At 44.7% G+C, this 22,861-nt stretch overlaps 1 protein-coding gene across 3 annotated transcripts in view; it reads left to right on the top strand.

Moving 5' to 3' along the window:
- The first annotated feature begins 7 nt into the window (after positions 1-7).
- LOC108555166 (phosphatase and actin regulator 2) overlaps positions 8-22,861 on the top strand; it is a 446,127-nt gene continuing 423,273 nt past the window's right edge. For all 3 annotated transcript variants that reach the window (XM_017910706.1, XM_017910705.1, XM_017910704.1), the window contains exon 1: positions 8-1,014. In XM_017910706.1, coding sequence (XP_017766195.1) covers positions 711-1,014 — 304 coding nt within the window. In that variant the 5' untranslated portion in view covers positions 8-710. The remainder of the gene's footprint in view (positions 1,015-22,861) is intronic.

Here is a 22,861-nt window from a genome sequence, read left to right as displayed (position 1 = left end):
GAAAAAAAAAAAAAAAAAGAAAGAGCGCGGAAGGCCCGTGTTCGCTTCCTTCCGTTATAAGCAAAGACCATTGAACCACACGGCGGAGGGTCACCCTGCCTGGGCCATTTCTCGTATGTATGTACACAGTGCCATATAATCGCGGAGAGCGGCCGAATACGAGGAAAATCTGCCAGTCATCCGGGCTCCGACTCCGTTGGAATTTTCAAACGACTACGTGATACGGAAATCCTGCCATCTTGAATACCTGTTGTACCTTTTCTACCTAGTAATAATCGCGCGACTCGTGATAAAAGAAGACGAGTAACAGCCCTCGGGGGAACTAGAGAAGAAGAAACTGGCCGGAAAGCGCGCGAGCGACGATCCTCGATCTCCATCTGGATCTCGATATCGAGGGATCCGCGAGAAAATAGAGGAGACGTTGAGATCGTGTAAGAAGTAGCGATCATCGGCGCAGCGTTCACGGTAGCCGGTGCCAGAAGCGCGCACAGTAGAGCCCATAAATTTTCCTCGGCGATCGTGAACGCACTAAACGCCGAGCCGTGGAGCTGCCTCGAAGTAACAAGCGACGCGAGCCGACCTCTCGACCGGGCAGTCGTCAGGATGTTTCAGCTGGCCAGCAGCCGGTAGCTTCGTTGCCGGGCCTGGTTGCGATCCTCAGCCCCTGGAGGCGGAAGAAGCGCGGCCGTTTCAAGGATCGCCCGTCGACGATGTCCATACGCGTGAGCGGCGTCTACCTGGTGCCAAGCCCTGCCAATAACGAGGCTGGCAACGAGAAACCGAGCAACCTGTCGGTGGAGAACAATCTCCACCAGCAGCACCATCATCATCATCACGCTGCCAAGACCGTGACGATCGTCGCCGGACCACAGAGGAGCAATAGTCTGGATTACTTGAATTTCGAAGAGAAACGTCAGATCATCGCGTCCTCGTTGTCTCTCAGCGATTTCCTGGCCCATGGTCCGGCGGCTGCGGCCGCTGCCGCCAAAGAGGTCGCTGCTAACACCGTGATAGGTGAGTTTCCCAACGCCTGCTAGTTTCTCTAGGGCGGAAGTAAGAGTAGACACGTTGTGGCAGCGTCTTGCTGCGAAATTAGGCTTTGTCTTTGCTACAGCTGCTGCGAGTTAGACGCGAAGGAACCATGTGTCGGGAAACTCGGTGACCCGTGCTGTATGCTCGTAGGAATATTTAGGATACCCCGAAGGGGCTTGGTCCGTGGACTGTGGTCGATGAAATTATTATACGGTCGACGCGGATGATCTTAGCCTACCCGGAGTATGTTTGCCGAGCTGTTTGTAAATGATTTAATTAACACTTGGCTTCCTTTGTGCGCGATGTTTGCTCAACACCGTGTAGGTGGTCTACCGTCGTCGGTAGAAGTAGACGTTTATCGGGCAAACAGAGAGCTTTATCGTTGGAAAATCTTCCCGCTGGATAAATATAGGCCACGATCAAAGTGGTAGATCTACTTCTCATCGATTTAACGCCCTTCTGTAAATTTCCAAGATTAGCAGCTGCTTCGAAAAATGACCGAGATCCATGCTCGCTCCGCAAGTACCATGGAATTTTTCCAGTTTCGAAACTCAGCACGTAAACAGAACACGTTTTAACTGTCTTAATCGGAGGTTCGTTTACTCTCGTTATTTACCGCTTCTTACCGGCGGATGCCCGATTCTTTTTACCCTGTTTGTATAAAAGAGTGAAAGCGAATCATGCACGCACGTGCCGGTAATCGCGAAAGCGGTTTAACCCTTTCGCTATGGCGGGCGTCGCCGCGAAGCGACGTGTCAGAGACGGAAACATTACCATCGTGCAGTCTTTAGCATTCGGTGCTTTGACGCAAATCTTTTGAAGAAAAAAGAAAAAGAAAAACTGACCATCGCAATAGAGCTTGCAATTCTTTGCGAAAGGAGTTAAGAGGAACGGTAGCACTTGTCTTAATTTTTGTCTACTACTATAGTCACGCATAGTAGTCAAAGGCACTATTTTCACGAGCATGACTCGTGTTGAAAATTTTAGGCCAAATTTGAATACCACGAGTCAGGCTCGTCGTATAATTTCATGCCAAACGTGGATATCACGAGTCTGACTCGTGATCGACATTTCGGGTCGAACATAAATATCACGAGTCTCACACGTTATCGGCAATTCAGGCCAAACTTGAATATCTCGAGTCTGGCTCGTGGTCTTAATCTCTGTCCAAATATGAATATCTCGAATGTGCTAACGCCTATCTTGCATTCGGTCGTAAAATATCGTGTTTCAAATTTCGACCGGGCTTTTTACGAGTTTCAACGTAGTACAAGAGGTTAAGTATCGTTAGCTCGAGTTTATACCTTCGTCGCGACTAATTCCTTAATTAATAACGCGTTTAAAATTCGAAACTTTCGGTGCGTCTCGCAATCACCGATCACGTGCCCCAACCTAACCAGATACTTCCTAGTGAAACTTCGAAACGAGACAGAGATCCAAGAATTCTCGTATACTCGACGATGTGATACCCTTTCCGAGAATTGGCTGGCAGAAAATGTGTAGGAAATTTAGTGCACTCGGAAGGGTCCGGGGGGAGGAATTTCCCACAGGCATCCGCGCAGAGAATTTCCCGAAGTCGCAGGTTCGTCCGTCTATTCAGCCATTAGCCGTTCAATCGGTCATTACCCGGATACCCACTTTTCAAGACCTCCAGCCTAGCGCACAAAGGAACAATAGCTAGCAGCCAGGGTGCTCCCAGCTTCTACCTAGCTTCTACCTAGCCTTCTACCTGCCCGGCCACCTTCGAGTATCTCTCGATCGCGATCAGGTGACTCGATCGCGGCGATTCTCTTCCATACTTTCGATTACCGCGGCGACGATCGACGCCGGTCGTCGTCCATTGTCGTCGCGCATCGTGGCTCTCGTGAACGAGCCTTTTTATCGGGCGTCGGCGCAGCTGCGCGCGATTACCGTTCTCTACGTGAATCGTGCAACTCCACGCGACCAGCGGAGCCCTCTCGTAGTAGAATTACGAGGGAAAAAAGACAGAGAGAAAGAGAGAGAGAGGGAGAGAGAGAGAGGGAGTGAGTGATACGAAGAAGGAAGACTGGGTAGAGTGGCCGGGAGAAAAAGAGGGAAGACGTAGCGGAGAAAAGGGAATCGGAGTGGTTCGATTGCGAGTCAAGGAACCCATGGAGAGAGAGTTCCATGGCCTGTAAACAAACCCCGCGTGTGCACCGCTCTGACTACCTACACGTGCTTTTTTCCCCATTTTTTCCTGTCCTCTTCCGGATGCTTCCTCGGCTGGCGCTATCTCGTCGGGTCGTCGGTCGTTGTCGAGGAAGGGACAAAGGGAGGCGGGACAGGGACGCGTAAGGGCGTAGGGAGAAAGGAGAGAAGACGAGGGCCCGCTGGACTCGCGTTCCTCTTCTCTTTCCCCTGCAAACGGGAACGTTCGCGCGAAGGGAGCTTTGTTATCGCGCTCCCACGAAAAGCATCCGCCATTGTCGTAGCCGCCTTTTTGTTTCTGCGCCCGCGGCCCTGATAGATCGTTAGGCCTCTCGTTGTCTCTGATCGCTCGTCGCTGGTTAGGCCTTTGCGCCCACTGGTCTGGGGAATTAGTATTCTTCCCTAGGTGCCAGCCCAATGTCGCTGCTTTATCCCATCTTTTCCCATTCGCTGCTGTATTTCGATTTTTCGGACAGTCCACGATTCCTTCGTTGGAATACGATTTCGTTCGTTCTTTTATAGGACTCTGGACGTTTGGTAAACAGTGTTTCGTTAAAATGTCCAAGAGAGAAAAAGGAAATAAAGGAACTGTTGCATTGCTGAGTTAATTACAAAGTTTCCAATAATTTGAAACGTTTGAATTCAGTATGTATTTTTTAAAAGAACGAGGAAAAGTTCTGGGTAATTAGAAACCACGATATTAGTGGAAAATATCGATACAATTAAAAATTTTAATCGAAAACATATGTAAATTAAAATGGTTATAGCAGTTCAATAGCTACTGATCCCTTCATTCGTGCAAAATTATTAGCTCACCACGAAAATGTCAATACAATTAAAAATTGTAATCAAGAACCTATGCAAATTGGAATGGCTATAGCAATTCAATAGGTTCTGATTCATTTCATTTATGTTTCTTCATTTATGTAAAATTATTAGGCAATCTGACCTAACTACGTAGATCAAGATTGCGCAAGCCGTAATCGCGTAGCAAGAGATAAACAAGTTTGCCTTTTTATCGAACGTACTCTTGTATTTCTCGTTGCAAAATTATGTTTATTACACGTTAATTAATAACGTAACGACTGTCCACTTCTTACATGTTTTTCGCTCCATGATCCAACACTCAATCGGTACTGATCGGTATATTTAGAGTTACTATAGAGTTACTATATATACTATAAACCGTGTATATAATCTCTTCGGACTACTTACTAATGTCATACATAATTCTGTCCTCCGATGATTCAACACCTAATCGGTACTGATGGGTACGTTTACAAAAGAGTTACAGGTAGCCCTCCTATAACACGGTTTCACTATAACACGATTCATAAATTGCGGAAACCCTCCTACAACACGGCATCCTATAACACGGTTTCGCTCTAACGCAATAAGAAAATTGCAGAAACCTTCGTACAACACTGTACTTCTACATGGGTAGGACGATGAAGAAATTTATTAAATTGAAGTTGCGTTAAATTAAAATAATATTTTTGTTCCTTTTTTGTTTTATGTTGTACATACATTTATATTTTTAAGAAAAATTAGGTTCTTTATGTAGAATTAAAAAAAAATTTGTTTCTAGTAAGTTTCTAGTGAGTTTTCGGAACGTAACCTCACTTTCTGTACTGCATCTGGGTCTCATACAACACGGTTTCACACAACACGGCATTTTCTGGGAACCTATCTACCGTGTTATAGGAGGGTTATCTGTACTATATATACTATAAACCGTGTATATAATTTCTCCGGACTACTTACTAATGTCATACATAATTTCATCCTCCATTAAATATTTTCTTTCCCGATATTATAATTATTATCGCTTGTTTACACCATATGTGGCTATTTATTACGGGTCGATAGTTCAAGTATTATACGACTTGCGTAATTTTATTTATCTTAATACAGTCTCGAGAATATAGAAAAATGAACGACCTTCAGTTTATGTATTATAATTGTCTTCTACGATTATCTCCGAAATCGAACATATTCCGTACTTCACCGACCGATTACGCCAAGGATAATGAAATCGGTTCGTGGAAGAGAACGCACGTGGTCGGTATTGGAGTCGACATATTCATCGCGTCCGCTCGAGACTTAGTTTCCAAGAACACTCGTGTTCCTCGCGGAGAGCAGCGGATTCGAACAAGCAATCCTCTGTTCGGCCGTTCTCGAATTTCCTTAGCCGGGGAATATTGATCAGGAATCTCGTTATCCGCCTTCCGTTAGCCTCGTGTGGCCACTTTTCATGTACTATTTGATCATGCAACGCGTGTTAGCTCGAAAGCAAGCGTGGACCAGGCTCCTCGCGGCACGTAACGTCTACGTGTTTCGCGGTGCGTTGCCGCAGGAACGCGTAAATCTAGGCGGTTTGCTGCACGTGCATCGTGCAGCCGCGAATAATTTATATGCAGAACGCTCGGATTTTAGTACGTTTCCCAGTGTCTTCCGTGCGACTAACGTAACCGCGTTTCTGTCCCTCCGTGACGCGACCCGCGATTCACTTTTCATCCGCCCCTGCCGGCGAAAATCGCGTTTAAGTCTTGCCATTTCCAGGCATCCTGCACAGCCAAGCATTAATAACCTTGCTTCCCTGAAAGTACGCGTGTCGAGTGCGTACGAGTACGAGAACATATTAATTTATCGTCGCGGTTTACGATATCTTAATCTGCGGAAGATCGTACTCGCCGAGGTGCCATTTTAGGTTCCATTTTTCAATCTTGGACGATGGGATTAAAATTAGGTTAGTGGATGACTCCTTCTTTTCTCTTTCTAAGTACAATACAGACAGGAAGGTGTCTCTAATCTATTAGATATCATCACACGTTAATTGGAATTAGCAGCCTACTATCGGCCACGAGATGACCAAAGATCGTAGGTCCAAGAGAAGAGTTACTGCTATTTTTATGGGACACCTTGACGTAGAGATCGGGAAATGAAACTGTCGATTGTACCAGAGTACAGTGGAAATACCGTGGAGTAATAATCCGCAAATAAACGCGGATACACATTCGTAGACTCATACATGTCACACGACAGATCGGTAATATTCTAAACACAGAGATGACGCGAATAGTAATATACTATGTTGGTAATAACACTTAACCCTTCGACTGCCACGTCAAAATCACATGTTTCGCTCAGGATGCGAAGTATTTTTATTATTCGAAGCATATAAAAGCTCCGGTCACCAAAGACCACCTTGGCTGGTCATACAGGTCCAACGTGGTGTCAGTCAAAGCGTTAAACGACCGGGCTGGAATTTCAAGGCGTACGAAACGCGTAACGCTGTAGGTATTAGAGGTATCGCGATAGCAAACATCTAAAATTGATTAAAGTTCGTGGAAAGTCGGGACTACAACGTAGCAAACCGCAAACATCGTGCCGATAATACCTCCATCGACAGGGGTGTATCGATGGCCGGTAGCCGCAACGATAGGCACTCGACTTCCACCGCCAAACAGGAAACGTTAACCTTTCGAACATCCGTGTTTGCGCATTCATTAGTGCAGATAATCGATGGTCGACGATCGACTCGCGCCGCGTTCATCGATATTTCGGTTATCCGTTGGGGCGTGTCGCGGTTTGCTTTCCCATCGCGAAATTGCTCTTCCGCCATTGCGGATCGGTCCATTCGCGCGACGACTATCTTTTTCTACGATTTCCATATTTTTTCCCTCATTTTTCTTTCTTTTTTTTCGCTTCGAAAATTTTTTCTCCCCTTTCTCGTGGAATACAAAGGCGAATTTGAGGGAGCACAGAGAGAGAGAGAGACAGAGAGAGGAGCTTGCGTCGTAAGACGTAACGTAAGACGCAGCCGCGCCTTTGCAGCGTTGCCGTTTAATCATTCCCTCTCCCCATGGTCGACGATCAATCATCCGCGGGTACCTAATACGCACGATTCGTCATTAGCACTTAGCCGTGGTCGCTGCTCCGAGAATTGTGCAACAGATGTGCGACGAAACCTGGCTACTGTGGGATAGAGGTTGATACTTTGTCTCCTGGTTGTGTAACCGGTCTGGATCTTGCGAAAATTTCCCTACTTAATTACGAAAATTTAGCTTTCAGTCTCGCTACGACTTTGGACTCTCGTTGAAAAATTTAACGGAGCGTCTCATAATCTCATAAATGAATTTAGCTTTCGAGGAAGAAAATCCATCTTCCAATCGTCAAACGATCGTTGATCTATACGAAAATCGCGTTTCTCAAGTATCTATCACCTCGAATTATCGTTCTATCCACTTTGACAGGAAATAAAGGATTCAGAGGAGAATTTGGGTTGGAGCATTAGGAAACTTCAGAAAATCGGTTTCAGAGGAAAGATCTAACGCAAGATCTATAGAAAATTCACATTTCTCAAGTATAAATCACCTGGAATTATCGTTCCATCCACTTTGACAGAAAATAGAAGATTCAGGGAAAAATTTGAGTTGAAGCGTCAGGAAACTTGAGAGAATCGGTTTCAGAGGAAAGATCTAACGCAAGATCTATAGAAAATTCACATTTCATAGGTATCGATCACTTCGAATTATCATTCTATCTAATTTGACAGAAAATAGAAGATTCGGGGGAAAATTTGGGTTGGTGCGTTAGGAAACCTCAGAGAATCGGTTTCAGAGGAAAGATCTAACGCAAGATCTATAGAAAATTCACATTTCTCAAGTATAAATCACCTGGAATTATCGTTCTATCCACTTTGACAGAAAATAGAAGATTCAGGGAAAAATTTGAGTTGAAGCGTCAGGAAACCTGAGAGAATCGGTTTCAGAGGAAAGATCTAACGCAAGATCTATAGAAAATTCACATTTCTTAGGTATCGATCACTTCGAATTATCATTCTATCTAATTTGACAGAAAATAGAAGATTCGGGGGAAAATTTGGGTTAATGCGTTAGGAAACTTCAGAAAATCGGTTTCAGAGGAAAGATCTAACGCAAGATCTATAGAAAATTCACATTTCTTAAGTATCGATCACTTAGAATTATCATTCTATCCAATTTGACAGAAAATGGAAGATTCGGGGGAAAATTTGGGTTGTTGCGTTAGGAAAGCTCAGAGAATCGGTTTCAGAGGGAAGATCTAACGCGAGAGAGAGAGCCATAAGAGAATTTAGGTTTGCAGGAGGCGAGCCTAACTTCGGGTTGCGCAACGGACACGGATCCGAAGGAAATTCAAGTTTCTAGGGTAAAATGGCGGATCGTAGGTGATGGCGATAGTCGTGGAAATTGGTGTGAGAGATTGCGCTAATGTAGGTTCGTTAAATGGTTCTTTGAGACCGATGCATGCCTCGGAGTGACTTGCTATTCTCGCTTAAATGTTTGTTGCTACACGGCGAGACAAAGGAGATTATCAGTCGTTACGTGGAGCTCTCTCGTTATCTCTCGCATGGCAGCAATGCTAGATTCGCGGAACTATCCTTATTCGGTTTCCATTCTCGCGTTACGAAACCTTTGAAAATCGCTGAAACTTCCCAGCCCGAGAATTAATCGCTAATTAGGAATCTTCTCGACCTCTTGGAACCGTGAATCATCCTGCCCGTTTGACGTAGTTGCACGCGACCGATAATCGTGTTCGCGTATCGATGATTAATTCGTAACGCGAGACACGTTTGCAGAAACACTTCGGTTATGGACAGGTTACCATTCCTCTTCTTTTCCATACTTTTGTTTCAATTCCTCTTCACGTTTGCGTTAAATCTAGATTATCACGATCACCCATTATCTAATCAAACAACGCGCTTTGCTTCTTGATTAATCCCTGTTATCTGCCAATCGCTGTCAACGCGATACTCGTTTCCTGTCGCGAATATGGTCTGATTTTCGATTCTCTTTTCAATACTTGAGAATAATGCAATGTCAGGGAACAGTTTGAACCCTGTCAAGATATCCAGAAATAACGCGTCATATTCTTTGCGCTACTCGATGTCTACTCGCTGTCAACAATCCTGTTTTCAAATTGCAAGACATTGGGAGGAAAAATGCAATTACGTTTCGTTAGAACTCAGACAGGCTGCTTAATTTAGCAGCGAAAATATGGCTCATCTCGGAGACAATCGCTTTGTTTATGCTTAAACTGGTATTTATACTCGCCTGAACCCTAGAATAACGAGTCTAACTCGTCAGGAGTTCCTCGTGACATATTCCGAGCAGCGTAAAATTCAAAGAACTTCTTCAATCTTTGTCTAAATTTATCGTGGATGGAATAAATGCTTAGTGATTAATTAAAACGAAATACTTCTAAATGACGAAGTCATACGTAGTGCAAGGCGCTAATGACAATCAGGGCGCGCAAGGAAGTGCACACGAGTCACGTGGCAATATTCAAATATTCGAATGAACTTATGATACAACGGACATCGCGATTAGTACAACGTGAACATATTCCAAGTCACTTAATTCAAGAAAAACTGTGGTAAATACTCTATTGACGTTCGGTAGTCATTGTATCGAAAGTCTCAGCTTCGCCATCAGCAGTTCCATCTCTAATCTTGGCAAACACACCTTCATCCTCGCGATTGCGCGACTCCACCCTCGTGTCCCTCTGAAACAACTCTCAGAGCTGTTCATCCTCCGCTCCTAGGAACTTTCCCCTCGGACAAGCTGCGCGAGAGCGCGGAGCATTCCTCGGGGTCGGGCTAAGCGATGACGCAGTGCCGGCGCGGCGGGGCCCGGCTGTTAGGTCAGCGTGGAGGCATAATTGCGCAATGTTTAATAGTAAACTGCAGGAAACGATAAAACGCGCGACGCCAGCAGGAGTAATGGGTGCAGAATGCAGACGTAACGTGGCAACAGCGCGCGGAAATCATTCATTGAGCCAGAGAGCCGCCAGCTCGTCGGCCTCTGATGCTCCCGGTTGGCCAGCCTGGATAACACCGTACGAACCTTCGGCTCGAGGGTTCCCGACCGCCACGGGAGGGAAGGACGGTGTAATTCGACGTCTGCGATGCTTCTTCGGGTCCTCCAGCCGCGAACTACAGTCCGCTGACTTTAATGGCGTCGTCCGTCGTTTCATGGATCCGCGCGGACTAAGTCTCAGGCCCACTCCGTCGCGTTCCTTGCCCTCTATTCGGCAACTTTCCATTCCGCGACGGGACATTTTATGTACGCCATTTTGTTTTCCAAGTCTATCATTCGTACTAAAATTTAAGTATATTCGGAGTCTCGGATTGTCGGTATTTTGTCCAATTTTCGATAGGGCCGATGCATAGGGACTAAGTTTCAGGCCCACTCCGTCGCGTTCCTTGCCCTCTATTCGGCAACTTTCCATTCCGTGACGGGACATTTTGTGTACGCCATTTTGTTTTCCAAGTCTATCATTCGTCCTAAAATTTAAGTGTATTCGGAGTGTCGGATTGTCGGTATTTTGTCCAATTTTCGATAGGGCCGATGCACTTTGTGTAAAGGAGTCTGTTCTGAATAGACTACGTCCATTATACGTAGTAAAATTTAAGTATAATTGGATTTTCTTCAATTTTTGATCGGGCCGATGCACGATGTGTATAACAATTTCGCGAGATTGTTCTCCTAGTCTAACATTCGTACCAAAATTTAAGTATACTTGGAGTTTCGGATTGTTGGTATTTTGTTCAATTTTGGACCAGGCTAATGCACTTTGTGTACACCAGTCTATTCTGCAGATCTATCATTCGTAGTAAAATTTGCGTGCATTTAAATTTTCATCAATTTTGGATCGGATCAACTAACTTTGTGCGCTAGAGTTTATTTCCCAGGTCTATTATTCGTAGTAAAATTTGTCTATAATTTGAATTTTCTTCAATTTTGGACCTGCTCGATGCACTTTGTGTACACTAGTCTATTCTGCAGATCTATTATTCGTAGTAAAATTTAGGTATATGTAATTTTCTTCAATTTTGAATCGGATTGATGCACTTTGTCTACAGGAATCTATTTTACCAGTCTATTATTCGTGAAAACATCTCTAGTACCTTGTTCAATTTTCGATCGCGCCGATTAATCATCGTGGAGTGAGATGTTTTATCGGAAAATTCGGAATTCTGTGCTACAGTATCCTCCGTTATGAAATTGCCGTGTCGTGGAATTTTTTTGTTATTAATTATGGAATTTCCCGTCGTTATATTAAATATTTGTGCCTAGGTATCCTTCGTTTCGGAATTTCGCAGTTTTTAATTGGAAAATTGCAGAATTTTGATAATCAGTTATAAAACGCATCGATCGAAGCGTAGGAATTGTTATCATCCTAAGCGAGAATTAGTTTTCGAAAATTCGCAGGAATCCTTGAATACGCGAGGAATAATTCCGTTTCTATACCTGCGTCGATTCCGCGAGGCTCTTGCCAGACGCAAAATGGCTATCCGATGTTTGAAGAACCAATTATCGCTGCAGAATTGATTGACGAATATTCGAGATAAGTGTTCGGTAGTTTAGAAACTCGCATTAATCAGTTTTGGCCTAGTGTATCCCGAACGGTACATTAAATGATACACAAACGTGTTGCCGAGATTCGCGCGTTAACCGTGATGTAGTATTCGCGGGCGAAGCTGGAGACCGGTATATCGTCTGCGTGAATTGTCTGCGTGACGTATATTTCTCTCGGCTTGGTAAGCTCGAAGGTATTTCATTGTGCGTGTAGGCTAGACTAGAGAAACGTCAGCGTGAATAAATAAATTTCGGGATTAAGTCCGTGCCACTCGATCAACTTGATAGGATGTTTATCCTAGGCGAATCGATAAAAATTGCTACGCTTAATCTTGCAGCTTATGCAAATGCGCAAACCGAGGATCTCAGAATTCGGATAGAGATGCACGTGTCGAAAATTCGATAAATTCTTCCTCCTTCTCGCAAAAATTTCCTAAAAATTTGCTTATTTCTTTTTATCAAAAAATATTTTCTCGTGTAATCTGCAATTCTCCCTCCTTTTTCTCAAAAATTCTTTATATATGGAAATCTATGACGATTGCATCGAAGAGGTACCATTCTTCGTCACTTCGAGACCCAATAATAAATTCCAATAAAAATTCTATTTCTTTTTATTTCCTTTTATCAAAAAGTACTCCCCCTCGTGATCTGAAATTCTTTCTCCTTTTCTCAGAAATTGGTAATACAGAAACCTGCAACAGTTGCATCAAAGAAGTGCCATTTTCTGTTATTTCGAAGTACAGCAATGAATTCCAACAAAAGTCGGTGTATTTTTGTCGGAAAATTCGCATAATCCGCGAGCGTCGCAGTAATGCCATCAAAGGAGTACCGTTTCCTATTTCTAATCGAGCAGGGATTTACATAATCGAGAACGATTTTTCTAGCGAAACGACTATCCGATTGCCTTGGACAACGATTGCGTCAGAGCAGCTCGAGCCCAGAAACACGGAAGCTCTTATAATTCCGTATGGTCCCTAATGGTGGATGTACCATTCCTCGAGTTCAGTCGACTCGACTAATATCTGTGCGCATTAAAGGAGCAGAAAATTGCGGATTCCGTTTACGAAGGAGAATTCGACGAGCAATTTTCGCGAGTTTTCCTCGGGCAGAATTGGCCTAGAAAGTGGGTCGTCGAAATTATGGCAGAGAGGCCGCGTGCAGTCGCATGTTTCGTCCAGGTACCGTAAAGGGACGAGTAGTTGGGCTGGATTGTTTAGCCCGCTACCGGCCTCGTAAATCTACCGAATTGATCGTAAAGCTCCCTTTCTATCTTTCACCGTACGCTCTTGAACTTGATACCTATACCTACCTGGATTTTATTGTCGTCCCCCGAAGCGGTAGAAGGAAACGTCACGCTTCGTAATCGCTTTCTGACGTCAACCGTTCGCGAGGTCATACCCGGTGCACAGGCATTTTAATGGCACCATCGAAATGGGATATTATTCCAATCGACGATTTATCGATATTGTAATGTTATGCCTAGTTGTTCCACGCGTGACATATTTTAGATCTACGACCGCTAATAATTTTCTCGGTAAATGGACCCTAGGACGAGCTCTGTCTCTGCACCACGGATAGTTCCTGATTCACGCGTGACGTTTCCAAGTTAGCGACGTCTCGCAAAGTCACGTTCAGTTATAGTTTGAGGGCCTGTCCCGAGGCACATTTAAATCCCAAATTGGTGTCAATACGATTAATTTGAAAATTGATAATCCGATGTAAAAATTCCTTGACACGTATCAAGATGGCATCAGGATAAATTTTCTATAACTATTATATATTTCTGTATATTAGTTTTCTAAGAACTGGTATTTACCACGTAGGTAGCTCGTATAGCGCATTTGTGAGAAAATGAAATGACTCAATTGACCAGAATTAGCAATTGGAATCTGAAATGCTAGGAAGCAGCGGCAACTACGTTTTCTCGACTTTCTCTTGGTAAAATAAACTTAAAAGTCATTCATTTTCACCATCTCTGCATAGTACTTAGAACGCAACAAAGGCTGAATGCAACAAACAAGCTGCATGTTCCGCAACCACTGTCGCATTCAAAGATCCACGAGCAAATACTGCATAGAAGCATAAACGCAACATTAAGAGGCACTTGCATCGGAATGAAAGGGCCGGAACTTTCTTTCTCGAACGGAGCGTAATTTCCCCGGAGAAAAGATAAGACCTGGCCAGGAGAAACTTAATTTTCCAGCCGAGCCACGTATGAATTCGTACGCGTAATTACTCGTTCCGCAATCGGCGAGGAGTAAAATAGAAAGACCGAATCCCGAGATTTCGCGTGTAATAGAAACGTGAATAAATTTATCGCCGAATTGCCAGCCTGTTTCGTTTTCATTGGCACCCGAAGATTTTCCAAGATCCTCGGCTCGTTTGGCGGAATAATTTCAGAAAGGTGAACCGCTGGAATTTCACGGAAAATATTCACTTTCGTTTCGTGCCGCTTCCTCATACTCCATACCGTAACACCTGACGAAGGTGCATTGTTCCCGAGGTCTTCGTAACACTTTTGTCCGAGAAACGCCTCGTCATTGGTTCCTCGTGATCGGAGACTAATTAAAGCGCTCGCGTAATTCGCGTCGGCTAATTATAAATCGTTAATTGACAGCGGTTAGAGTCTATTTTTCATTTTGCCAATGATTCCTTCGATTCGTCGCAATTTCCGCGAACGAGTTACCCTGTGACCAGCAACGCTATCGTAATTTGAAAAGTTTCGGCGATTAATTTGGATTTAGTGGAGGCAATAATGCGAAGCAATAATCAACTTCGTGTCGAACTAAGTTGCAAGCTGCATTCGTGCAATAAGCCGTAGACGTGGATTGAAATTCTGGAAAGCACATTGTCCTGGCACTTTTATCGCAGTCTTGGAACTTCGAAATGCCAGAGACTGTGATTCGGAATTTGAGTTTCAGCTCCTAGTTGCTCATAAAGGAGCCACGTAATGCCAATCGATTTTGGCCAACCTAAGTGGAGAATCAGGTATATGGGTATAACCTATAACTGTCATACGACTCTCAGCATCGATCTGTTACCCAGCCGTCTGCACAGACATTGTAGTTAACTCGTGAAACTTGAATTACCCTCTTGGATATTCCATGGTTGCCTAATGTCAACGAAACTTGGACGAATCGTAGTAATTATTAAATCAGAAGAAACTGAGTAAAAGTTAAATCATAGGTAAAATAAAACTCGCCGTATCGCAAGTTTTCAACTCTTTTTGACAACTGTTCTCGACTTTTTTGTGTTTTCTTTCATGGAGGAAAAATTTTCCCACTACATCTAGCCCTTTTAGACCATGCCATAAATTTCCTACGTCCATTTCAACGGTAATTTAGTGTATCGTTGTTGTAGTAGTTTTCAGAATGACATGACAACGTTTAGCGTGCATGGAAGTAACCGTATTCAGTTGTACAGTTGTTCAAGTACGTCCCTATGAATTACCATATTTTACCCCTCTGTAGACGGGACGGTTCTAAGTTAACCGTACCATGAAGTCAAGTTGCCGTCACGATAGGCATTTCAAATTGTGCAAAGTGCACATTTCTGCTCAGTCGCTATTTTCGTTGTTTGCACCCCAAGATGTCAAATTCTAGACATACGTGGTCATAGCGATGCGTTTACGTTAGACACTATCAATTGTTTTCGTCAAACGCGTATATGAGTCCTTCGCAAAGGGTTAAAAGCGTTCTACACTGTTCTGGATTTGGGACTGACTGCTCCAGTAGACAGTAGGTCCTTTTAAACCCAAAAACCGACCCCTGCATAGTACTGAAGATCTTTAAAGTCCAAAGATCAGTATTGGCCTGCAACCTCTAGCAGACCTGTCATCATCGTTGCATGACCATAGTTAATTTACATCAGATGCATTCACCTGTAAGCAACGAAAGACACGTCGAATGATATACCGATCTATACACGTTATACCCCAATCTCTTGTCTAATTATGTAACATAAAGCAGTACTTTGACATCTTCTTGCATCTCTCATCCAGCTGAAGACGATTGACACCAACTAGCACGAAAATCGTTACATTCCAACCTGTGGACTTCCCGTAGCTTCTTTCTCCACACGCAAAGTTCCCCATCTATTATCCAATGACCACCAATAAAAGCGTGGTATTAATACCCGCAACATTTAAAGGTCAATCAGACTGCGTTCTCCCTCACGCGGAAACGCATCCGCAGCCTTCCGGTTCCCCTGTTCCAGCAGCTGCATCCCCGTAATCGAGAAGCTCGTAATCGCTGCCTACTCCCTTGTTCCAGTTCCTCTTCCTCCTCCGCCGTCTTTTCCCTCACGGTCTCGCGTGAAAGATGACTGGCGGATGCCCATGGAAGACGCGAGATGGTTTCTCTGGTGGAGAAACCCGGCTCATAGAAGATTCATCGTCTAATTTCGCGGGCTTGTGTGCCCGGAAAAGACGGCTTCCACGGGAAAAGCGACGACCCGGTGGTCTATTCGGGACGCCTGAGATCCACGATCGTGGCTGCTTTTTCACGTAGCCGCGGGCTTCGTTTAGTCTGCCGTAGTTGAACGAACGAAAAGAAGCAGGCTGGGCCCTCGCCTGGAACTTCCTGCACCCGAGGGATTTTCCTCGTCAAAAGAGCCGGGTCGGGGAAGTCGATGGCTCCGGGATGTCGACAAACCGGTAGCTTTACTACCCCGTGAGATCCACGCGGATGGACTATCCGGGGGTTACACGTTTGGGGGTCGATGTTTCCGAATCGACGATTCCCGTCGTTGAATATTTAGCCGCGCTACGGCTTATTTAAGAATTTCTCTCCACCGTCTGGACAGGCTCGTGAATTTTTCAGTGGCTCAGGCTCTCCGGCTCTTCTTCGTGATTCCGTGCACCGATCCAGGCAGATGTTCGGACTTATCTCGTCCGAACAGCGAGTTCATTCACTGTTTCGGGGTGTAGTAAAGACGTGGTCGTTCCTTCGCTAGGGTTGTAGTTTATTTCGGGGAATTCCGGTTGCGTTTGTAGGTTGCGTTCGCTATTCGCTGCAGCTCGCGAGGTTAGGGTCGGAGGAACAGCTGGCACTTGGGAAGTGATTTTAATCTCTGTATTTTTTCTCCTATTTTTAATCGCGATGCGTGTATCCGTGAAGAATATTCTACCGGATATTTCGTTTTTACGGTATGATTGCTTTATTGCACCCTGCCAATTATAGACGCCGATGTGAAGTATATTTAGTCACGCATCGCGGTTCGGCAGTTCTAATATCGAAGCAAAGAATTTAGTCGGCTATAATTTGACAGGCTGTTGCGCAAACGAATTTTTGGTCACACAAGATCAACTAAAATTACCGAGCATGCGTTTTCGATACGACGTTACTCTTCCGAGAAAATTCGGCTTGAATATTTATAGCGCGTGCAGCGGGAACTATAAACCCCGTCCTCTGCCAAACGGAATCTACATTTTGCTCTATAATCGCAAACTGCCAAAGTAGTCCGATACACCCGAGCAATTTGCATTCATAAATTACTAAAATTAATACGCTGTCCTTAAACGAAATCAGGGGGTCCAACAATACCCGCGGGATGGAACAAAAATACACGAAGAGACGCTGCCAGCTGTTGGCATGCCCAACGAACTCTCCGAGTTAGATCTCTGCCGAACGGAGGATCGACTCGAAAAAATGTCTTCCTCGTCATTCAGAGAATCGCTTCCTACGATACCGGCCTTCATTCAGAAACATATCTCCCGCTCTGGCGAACCTCTAGTCGTATTTTTTACCAGGAATCTGTCAAACTCCCTGCCAAGAATCCGCGTTCGCTTAGAACCAGTTCGCCCGGTTTAATATTAGAATTTTTCCAACACGTTACCGTTCACTGTGAGTCATCCTGCATCGAAAAGTGGTGGATCTCGAGGGCTAATAATCCCATTCATACCGTTCGAGAGGAGGGTGGTCGGGACGGCTCGCGTGGAAGAATGCGTTCCGTGCGTGCGTCTCTCGCGAAGTTTGCTCAGCGTCGCGATGGATCGATTAATCTTCGCGAGATCGCGCCTGGCCACGTCTTTCTCGTGGAATGTCAAGGCTGTTTCTTCTACAGGCGAGCATAAATTCGTACGTGGAACGATAAACACACGCGGCTGCTATCTCGGCATCAATGGAGACACGTTCACGGCCGCATGAGATCATCGATCTTGCGATCGCGTTTGAAATCGCGCGATCCGTTTCTCAGACCTTTTTCTCGCTTTTTTACTCCCCATCTTTTCCTCTAGCCGTTACTCGGGAATTATGTCCGTGGTGAAGATTTATCCGTGGAATTCCTGGCCGAATGGCGACCATACGTAGACTCGTAATTGGAGAATGACACGAGCGAGTTGGATTCACTGATTCTACGCGATGCAAATCCGGAACTCGAACTATGGTCTAATGAATATTTAGGTGTCTATGCGACGCTCATCGGAATGCGGGATTGGAGACCATTGTGCTGTCGGTTGAGCGTTAATGAGACATATAGAGAGATGTTTATTTCTATAGGTTGCGTAGCTACCGAGAAATGATCGACGAGCATGACAGCAGGTACTTAATTAAGCATCGACTGCTTTTAAGCTCGATTCGACGTCATGGCTGCGTTTCTGCTTCTCTCAGATTTATCTCGCCACGATACTCTGCTCTACGCCCCCCTCTCGTTCGCTTCCTTCGATCCTACGTATTTTAGACTATCCTCGTCGAATTCTAACGAAACGTCGGGAAAGTGGAAAAGTTTCCAATCTCGGATCCCCGAAGAACATTCCGAAACTTGGAAAGATTCCTACGTACCGGGCGGACTCGCCCCCGTGAATAGTAATGCCAATGAGGGCCCATCTGGACCAAACGATTATCACCGAAACGAAGGAATCTCATTGGCCGAAATTAGCCCGGAGCAACGAGCGATATTCGCGAATAATGCGCGGCACGTCGCGAAATTCATGACCGTAAGAATTTATTTAGCACTGGCTCTAAGGTGATGGCAGCGCGCAGATATTTGCGGGGGCGTCTGGCGATCCGGAGGGTGAATATCTTCGGCGGCTATTTTCAACGGTGTTCGATATCGATCATCGGCCTCCGTTCACCGCTAGGGGGACAAGTCGCCTGTAATTTTCCATGCACCCTTCAGCCTGACGAGCACGGTCGAGCGGTGGCAGCAAGCTGTCTCCGGCAGGTGCCACCGAGTAACCGACTTCTGTTCCTAGTCCTCCGTGTCTCGAAGGGGAACGTCTCGTTCCAACGAAAGGAATAATTTTATGGATCGGGTCCGCGGTGCTGCATCTCGAGGAGGAACAGGGCGTCGTACGCGTGCAGGGTTTTATTACCGTCCGCGAACACAGTCCGGGTCTTTGATCGCGTATTTAACGCCCCTGTTTATGCTCGTGCATTGGAATCGTTCGAGTGATAGCTCTCTAATCGATTCGCGAGACCTACGTGTTGAAAATTACCAACGATGGCTACTTTCTGCCAACGGGAACGTGATTCTTTATTTTTCTCTCTCTTTCTTCCCTAGATTACGTAGATTCCGAGTATTTTGAAGGAGTTTCTTTTCATTTCCTGTCAAATTTATTGGAAGCATCAGTAAGCGGCGTAAGTTTGACGTGATCGTCGCATTGCTTGTAATTTTGAAAAGTTTCACTGCCTAGAAGAGCATTGTTCGTAATATTAGCTACTTTAAGGAGTTTCTTTTTATTTTCTATCAAATCTGTCAGAGGTATCGCTTGTAAGTTTAAGCAGTTTCTCTCTTCGTCTTCTTAGAGCATCGTTGGTATCTGTTCCGCTCGTAAGATCAGCTACTTTGCTTTAAAAACACGGGCCCACGTGTCTCTAAGTGTGGAGAATGAATCGAAGTTGTTAGCAGTGCTACACTCGAGATACGAGTTTTATAAGTTTTTATTTCCAGACGCTTCTGTCAGCGTTCTCTTTGAAATTTTTCACGTCTAATTCCGTGTCTCTTAACCATTTTAGTGCCGACGACTATGTATCGCTGCGCGCGCATCTCTACGCGCCTGTGCAGTTGCATAAAACGCTCTTCGAATTTTCCTCGCGATATCGAAAGAATCTCGCTCTTTTCCTAAAAATTTCAAATTTGAAGCTAATAATTCCACTCGTTATAAATACACACCTTTTAGCTAGCTTTTAAAATTCAAAACGCTGTCATCATCCTCTAGCAGCGGTGGAACGCGCGTCCGTATCGCAGTGATTGTGAAAAGTCGATAGAAAAAGGAAGAAACAATTGTGAAACACGCGGGAACATCGTCCCCTGCTTGTCGGCTAACCGCCGCGAAATTACGAGGAAAATAAAATCGCATAGCTCGGTGGACGGACGGCCAGGCAGGATGAATCGAACGAGCGATCAAAGGCAAAGCTGGGAAAGTTGCACGAAACGCGTCGTTCCTCCGGCGACATTTGTTTTAACACGCCGACACGAGCAAGTCGGCCACGACGCCGCTTCCATCCTCTTTGTGCATCCCGTGGGCGAGAGTTTCCGGGCCGGCCAGGTGAACGCCGCGTCCCAGGAGCGGCTCCGCGCCACCGCCGAGGGGAGAGTTAATTTTAGTTGCGATACTCGCCGGTTATTGAACCGGAGCAGGAAAAGGGGTGACTTGAGCGCGCGGACGTAACTCTGATCGATGCTCCTGAATAGAGAGCAGCAGCGGCTCGCCTCTGCACCGAGGGGACCGCCCGGTTATGATGATCCGGAGCCTAGCAACCTGGATCACCATGCAACTGACCGTTCTTCTCTCGCGATATCGGACCGACATGCTCGTGCGTTCGTACATAGAGGGTTGCGGCGCCTTCGTGCTTTTCGGCTCCAAGGGTGCTGTACGTTTCTCCGGGCATCGGTTGCAGATGATCGCGTCCCGTCCGGTCAGTTGCAATTCGGGCTTTTAGCAGGTTTTCGAGCTGCGAGGGTTCGGTGCATCCTATCCTCGCGATGGGAAATTTTTGGCATCCGAGTGGGGAAAAGGGTGTGGTCTAATTAGACAGAGACGCCGTGGATATGGTTTTATTAGGGTGAATGCGAGTGTGCGAGGTCGAGTGATGGCACGAATGTAGATATGTATGCTTTTGGAAATCCGAGTGGAAGATCTAGAATGCGTGGTATTATGCAATTGTTGTAGGTCAGAGCCAATATGTTGCGAGGAGAGTCAGTTTATTATGAAAAATGTGAAAGTGATCAATGACGAGATAATAATAGTATTAAGAGAAATTTCACCACACGTACCTAATCTTTGTAAGCTTTTTGTGGCGTGTATATATTATAATTTGTGATAAATATATAATTGTTAAACAGCAAACTCACAGACGCGATGTTGGGTATTGGATTTGAGTAGGGAAATACGTAGGACAATTTGGACGTGTTTATCAGCTTTGTGTACATCGTTCTGTGTTACAATAGATTGATTCTTGCTTTATTAACCCTTTGCACTCGACGATTTTTTCGTTACAGAGAAATGGTAATTCGAAGACTTTCTGCCATAAAGTCGACGATATTTTAAAAATTTTTAAATAAGGAATTGTAACATTATTTTATTTCGATATTCCACGCATCATTGGGTAATTTTAAATTTTATATATTAATTAACATCGATCTTTAGAATTTTTAGAATCTTTAGAATGACTGAGGGTCGCCTCTCGAGTACAAAGGGTGGTAAACCATCCTTTCACAGTGTGGTAAAATTACGAATTCAGGTCCAGTTCTTTTTATGTTAATTATCTATCTTGTTAATAATTAATCCGTATATAGTATTTGACGTTCTGCCCTGACTGTCACAGGATAAACTGTTAATGGGTTAATCGACAACAAAAGGTAGTTACTAATTAATAATTAATATCGAATGGATGTTGTCATTACTCTCTTATTTCGCCGACATAGGATAATAGTGGTTTAACACGTTGACTGCCATGATTTTCTAAATTTATATTTGTTTTATTCTAACCATTTTTTGAAAATTTGAACCACGTAAATAAATAGAGAATTTTGAATAGAAGAATTAATTTCTTAACTCTGCCATATTATTTGATAATTCATCATTATATCCTAGGAATGATGGAAATTGTATCGTGGCCCCCTGAGCGTACCGTATAAAAGGTGCGTGGCAGTCAAAGTGCCAATATAAATGAGAAAAACCAGGTACCTGTGCTTCTTTACGTTAAGCTTGATACTCGATAAATAGGGAAACGAAAGAAGAAATTTTTTGACGGAGGAAATGAATTTAAAAAATTCTCAAAGTCGTGACTTGGCAGAAAATTATTCCAGAGAGGGTGAGAGGCCGCAGATTATGAATTTTGCTTAATAATAATAATATCCGCGTTCTCCAATTTTTCAATTACTATTTCCACTCCGAAGCAACTCGATAAATATCTTACATCGACTGACAACGAAATCTGTGAAATTTCAACGAGCTTCCATCGCTCTTCCCAGCGAGCTAATCACGCGTTACAGCCTATCCCGTGATATCCGTCCACGGAGTGGTCAAAGATCCCTTCGAAGCTTTCATTATTCAATTTAGCATTCGGTTTTCGTTTCGTAGCTGGCTGGATGGAACACAAGGGGCTTCTTGGTATCTCGGTGCACGCTCGCGCACAATAATTCCCCGTGAAAAGGCTGTCGCGGCTAACTCCGTCTATTAATGCCTCGTTGATGATGTTAGTCATCCTTTGAGGACGGCGTGTCGACGTCGAAGCTCTTCACGCGCGAAGGAGTCATCGTTTGCGTCATCCGTCTCTATGGCGGAGTTCGACACAATCGACGAGCGTGTTGCAATTACCCGGCAAGGTGTCTCGGGACGTTTCGAGGGAGATAAATTCCCCGAGGAACAGGTTCCAGACGTTCCACTTGCTCACGGTCAGCGAACAATCCATAAATTTGTGCGCTTATTCGTGGCCAGGCTGTTTGTCAGTCGTATAAGCCGCTGGAAATTTATTTTGCTCGTGTTCCCGATCGAAAATGAAAGGACTACGATCGGGCAGAGGATCGGGATATTCTCGGCCTGTGGAAGTCGTGTTCCGTTTTCCTATTTTACATCCCTCTCGAATATTAAATAGATATGATTTATCGACTGCAACGCTTGTCCGTCGATGGGTCTTCTCGGAGTCGAGCAACGCGGAGTGGACTCTCGTTTCAGATTATGCGTTATCTTCGCGACATTGGATTAATTTCTTCGATACCTTAGGAATCGGTGTGTTTTAAAATTGCAATTATTCGTAGGTAATTTTTATTACCGGTTATATAATGCATGGAGGTGATTGTTGTTTACAATGCAG

This window comes from Eufriesea mexicana, unplaced genomic scaffold (genome assembly GCF_001483705.2).
Source record: "Eufriesea mexicana isolate 0111107269 unplaced genomic scaffold, ASM148370v2 scaffold130, whole genome shotgun sequence".
Classification (NCBI taxonomy): domain Eukaryota; kingdom Metazoa; phylum Arthropoda; class Insecta; order Hymenoptera; family Apidae; genus Eufriesea; species Eufriesea mexicana.
Note: the sequence above shows the minus strand (reverse complement) of the source record. Positions and strands in the feature narration are given on the sequence as shown.